The 3,052-nt window shown below is 33.1% G+C and overlaps 1 protein-coding gene across 1 annotated transcript; it reads right to left on the bottom strand.

The window, feature by feature from the left end:
• Positions 1–538: 538 nt before the first annotated feature.
• LOC111629743 (piggyBac transposable element-derived protein 4-like) lies at positions 539–2,689 on the bottom strand. Its single transcript, XM_023373649.1, has one exon. It carries the CDS (start codon positions 2,129–2,131, stop codon positions 1,088–1,090), a length of 1,044 nt encoding a protein of 347 aa, XP_023229417.1. The 5' UTR covers positions 2,132–2,689; the 3' UTR covers positions 539–1,087.
• Between the last annotated feature and the right edge of the window lie 363 nt (positions 2,690–3,052).

The raw sequence follows: 3,052 nt of genomic DNA, 5'->3' as shown, positions 1-3,052 counted from the left end.
ATCACAGCTTTTCATTCCTCTGAAGTTATTCTCCAGGTGCTTACAGAAATTTGATTGACAGATGACAATGGAGATGTTCTATTAGTTTGTAATTCATGTTTACTTATTTTTAAAAAAAGAAAAACAAAACAGTAATTTGATGTTTTAATTTATTGACAAAAATAATAAAAAATTCAAAATATGATTAGAAAAATTATATACAAGATAAATACATACAATAAGAAAAATAAAAGTTATACACAAGATAATAGAAACATGATGATAATATACAATAATAACAGAAATAAAAAAATATATACAAGATAATAAAAACATGATGATAATATATCATAATAACAGAAATAAAAAATATATATACAAGTGCCCTACACGAAATTTTCTTTTGTGTGATAATCTTCAAAACATTTTGTAGGGCAAAGGGCGACATTACATTGTTTGCAATAAAATGAAACGTCCGTTCTTTTTTGCCTTGCGCTGCAAACAACGCAAGCCCTGCGTTTTTTATTGCCAGCCTTGTTAAGTTCATAGAAATCAAGAAAGTGGCCATGCCGACCACTGAGACGGTCAATGGAAGCCGAAGTTGGAATAATAGATTTTTTTCTGACCCCCTGAGTACTCTCTCTGTACTTGTCGAACAATTGCTGGATAAGTTTTAATCTAAACTCATACAAAGATAGTCTCCCCCCCAGTTCTTTGTGAATAACATGAGAATTTAAAACAGAAATATCTAAAAATCTTAGATATATTTTTATGTAGTATTTTTTTATGTGTGTCCTGGCCACATTATAATATGATAACTTTTGGTCCATAAGGTCTACGCCCTCCATATGATGTTTGTAGTCGACGCAGACCTTAGGTTTCTGTTTTATAGATGAACCCGATTTGATTGTCATCATTCTGTCGTCGTGTGTGGTGCTCATTATATATATGTCTTTGGTGTCCTTCCATTTCATTATCATTGTTTTGTTTCTGTACATAGCTATTGTCTCCCCCCCTTTTTAATTTCGCGGATGTTACTTGTTTTGGAAGATCTTTGCGATTTTTTTTACCATCCCAATTACATCCGTATGATGGGACGCGAGATAATCTATAAGTAATTATCTGGACTGGTATAGTAATTATCTATTCCTAGACAATACCCTTGGTCTAGAAATTCCTCCATCAACGAAAGCACGATATTTGTTGAGTGACTTTCTCTGGAAGGGTCGACATCGTCTAAGTTTATTGGTATTTCGGTCCCCTTCCCCGTATAAATGATAAAATTATATACATACCCAGTATTAGCTTCACATACTAAAAAAGTTTCAATGCCGAATTTTGCGCGTTTCATCGGAATAAATATTCTCCAAGATAATCGACCCTTCCAGAGAAGGAGACTCTCATCTATCGAAACATTTCGCGATGGAGTGTAAGCAGACCGGAAACTACATCTAAACAGATCCAGCAATTGTTCTATTTTGTACAGTTTAGAGGTTTTGTTTTCATTGCTTGTAAAATGTAAAAATGACAATAACAATAAAAATCTATCTCTTACCATTATTTCATTAAATATGGGGGTTTTGATTAGAAAATTCGTAGAGAAGAAAGACTGTATAGTCGGCTTATTGACAATCCCCATCAGGAGAAACATCCCCTCTAACAATCTAATTTCACCAGGAATTGTCGGCTTCCAACTCCGCATCCGGCTCTTCTTTCTTAGACCGAGAGGACTATCTGTAGCTTCTTGTATTTTTTTTTCGGAATACTTATTAGTTTCCTCCGCTATAAGTTCGACTATCCTGTCGTTGGACAGCTGCTCGAAAATTCCAATCACGTCATCGGGATCTGTTATCGAAATATTAACTCCCGGAACTCCAGTGAAACGAAACTGTTCTCGAGCAGCTGTAGGAGTAAAGGACCACATATCTGAAGTTGTAGAGGGTTCGTCACGTATTTCGTCCTCGCTACTCTCCTCAAAATCGTCACTTCCAAAATCGCTATTCTCATCAGATTCGGTAAATGAGTCCTCGGATGTTAACAGTCCTTCTAAATCTTTATAGGCAAAACGTTTGGCCATGTTGATGCACACAAAGATAAAAAAAGTAAGCGCAAAAGATAAACGTCTTCTCAGTTCGAAATGCAAACGAGACATGAAGGAGGATGACGCGCAGTACAGAATATTCCCAAACAACCATATAATAATAAACAAACTAACTAAAACACGCTAAAAACTGTAATAAACATTTCTTCTGAAAAATAGCCTACATCTGTTTCAAATCTAAAACTTTCAAAATTCTAAATAATTAGGCCTACCTTTTTGAAGTTTCATGTTAATTTCAAATTATTCTGGCATTATATTGTGCTATAATTTCGAACTTTACATACACAATAAAACGCACTATTTACTTTGAAGACAAAAAAGCATAGAAAAATACTCTATATATTGTAGCAGAAACATATTTATTTATATTTAAACTTATCGTGCAATTAAATTTGACGTTAAATTTTGTAAATTTTACGTTTTATGAGGTTTTTGCAATTATAAAAAGTAACTTTTTCTATAGTTTATCTGATATTTTTGACCTTATCTAAAAAATCTCTGTCGATTTCTTACTGAAATACTTTTTATTCTAAGTAAGATTTATTTATTTATTTAAATTAGTGACCAATTCATAAATATTTTGAATACATTTAATTATTTTTCGAAAAATAAGTGNAGTAACAAAAGTCACATCTGAGAAATAAAGAACATAGAAGAGTTCATAATGGAACCTGAAATGGATCTGACGACAAAAGAATGTCAAAAACTCTTGAATGAAGAACACCAAGAAACTCGGCAAGATATGTTTTCTTCTGAAAAAGAGGATTAATGCTGATATTTGCTATTAAAGATCTTTTGAAGAAGTGGGAAGATGTCAGAACAACGGTCTTAGAATGGCACCCAAGCCAGGTTGAGGCTTGGGGATTTTTACAGTTGCAATCCTATTAATTACTTACGAAAAATTCTGAAGAAGAGAGAAAGCAATCGACATTAGACAGATTCTTTAACCCTTTCAAACGGAAAAAACATGAC

This window comes from Centruroides sculpturatus, unplaced genomic scaffold (assembly GCF_000671375.1).
Source record: "Centruroides sculpturatus isolate CEXI.00-Female unplaced genomic scaffold, Cexi_2.0 scaffold482, whole genome shotgun sequence".
NCBI lineage: Eukaryota > Metazoa > Arthropoda > Arachnida > Scorpiones > Buthidae > Centruroides > Centruroides sculpturatus.
Note: the sequence above shows the minus strand (reverse complement) of the source record. Positions and strands in the feature narration are given on the sequence as shown.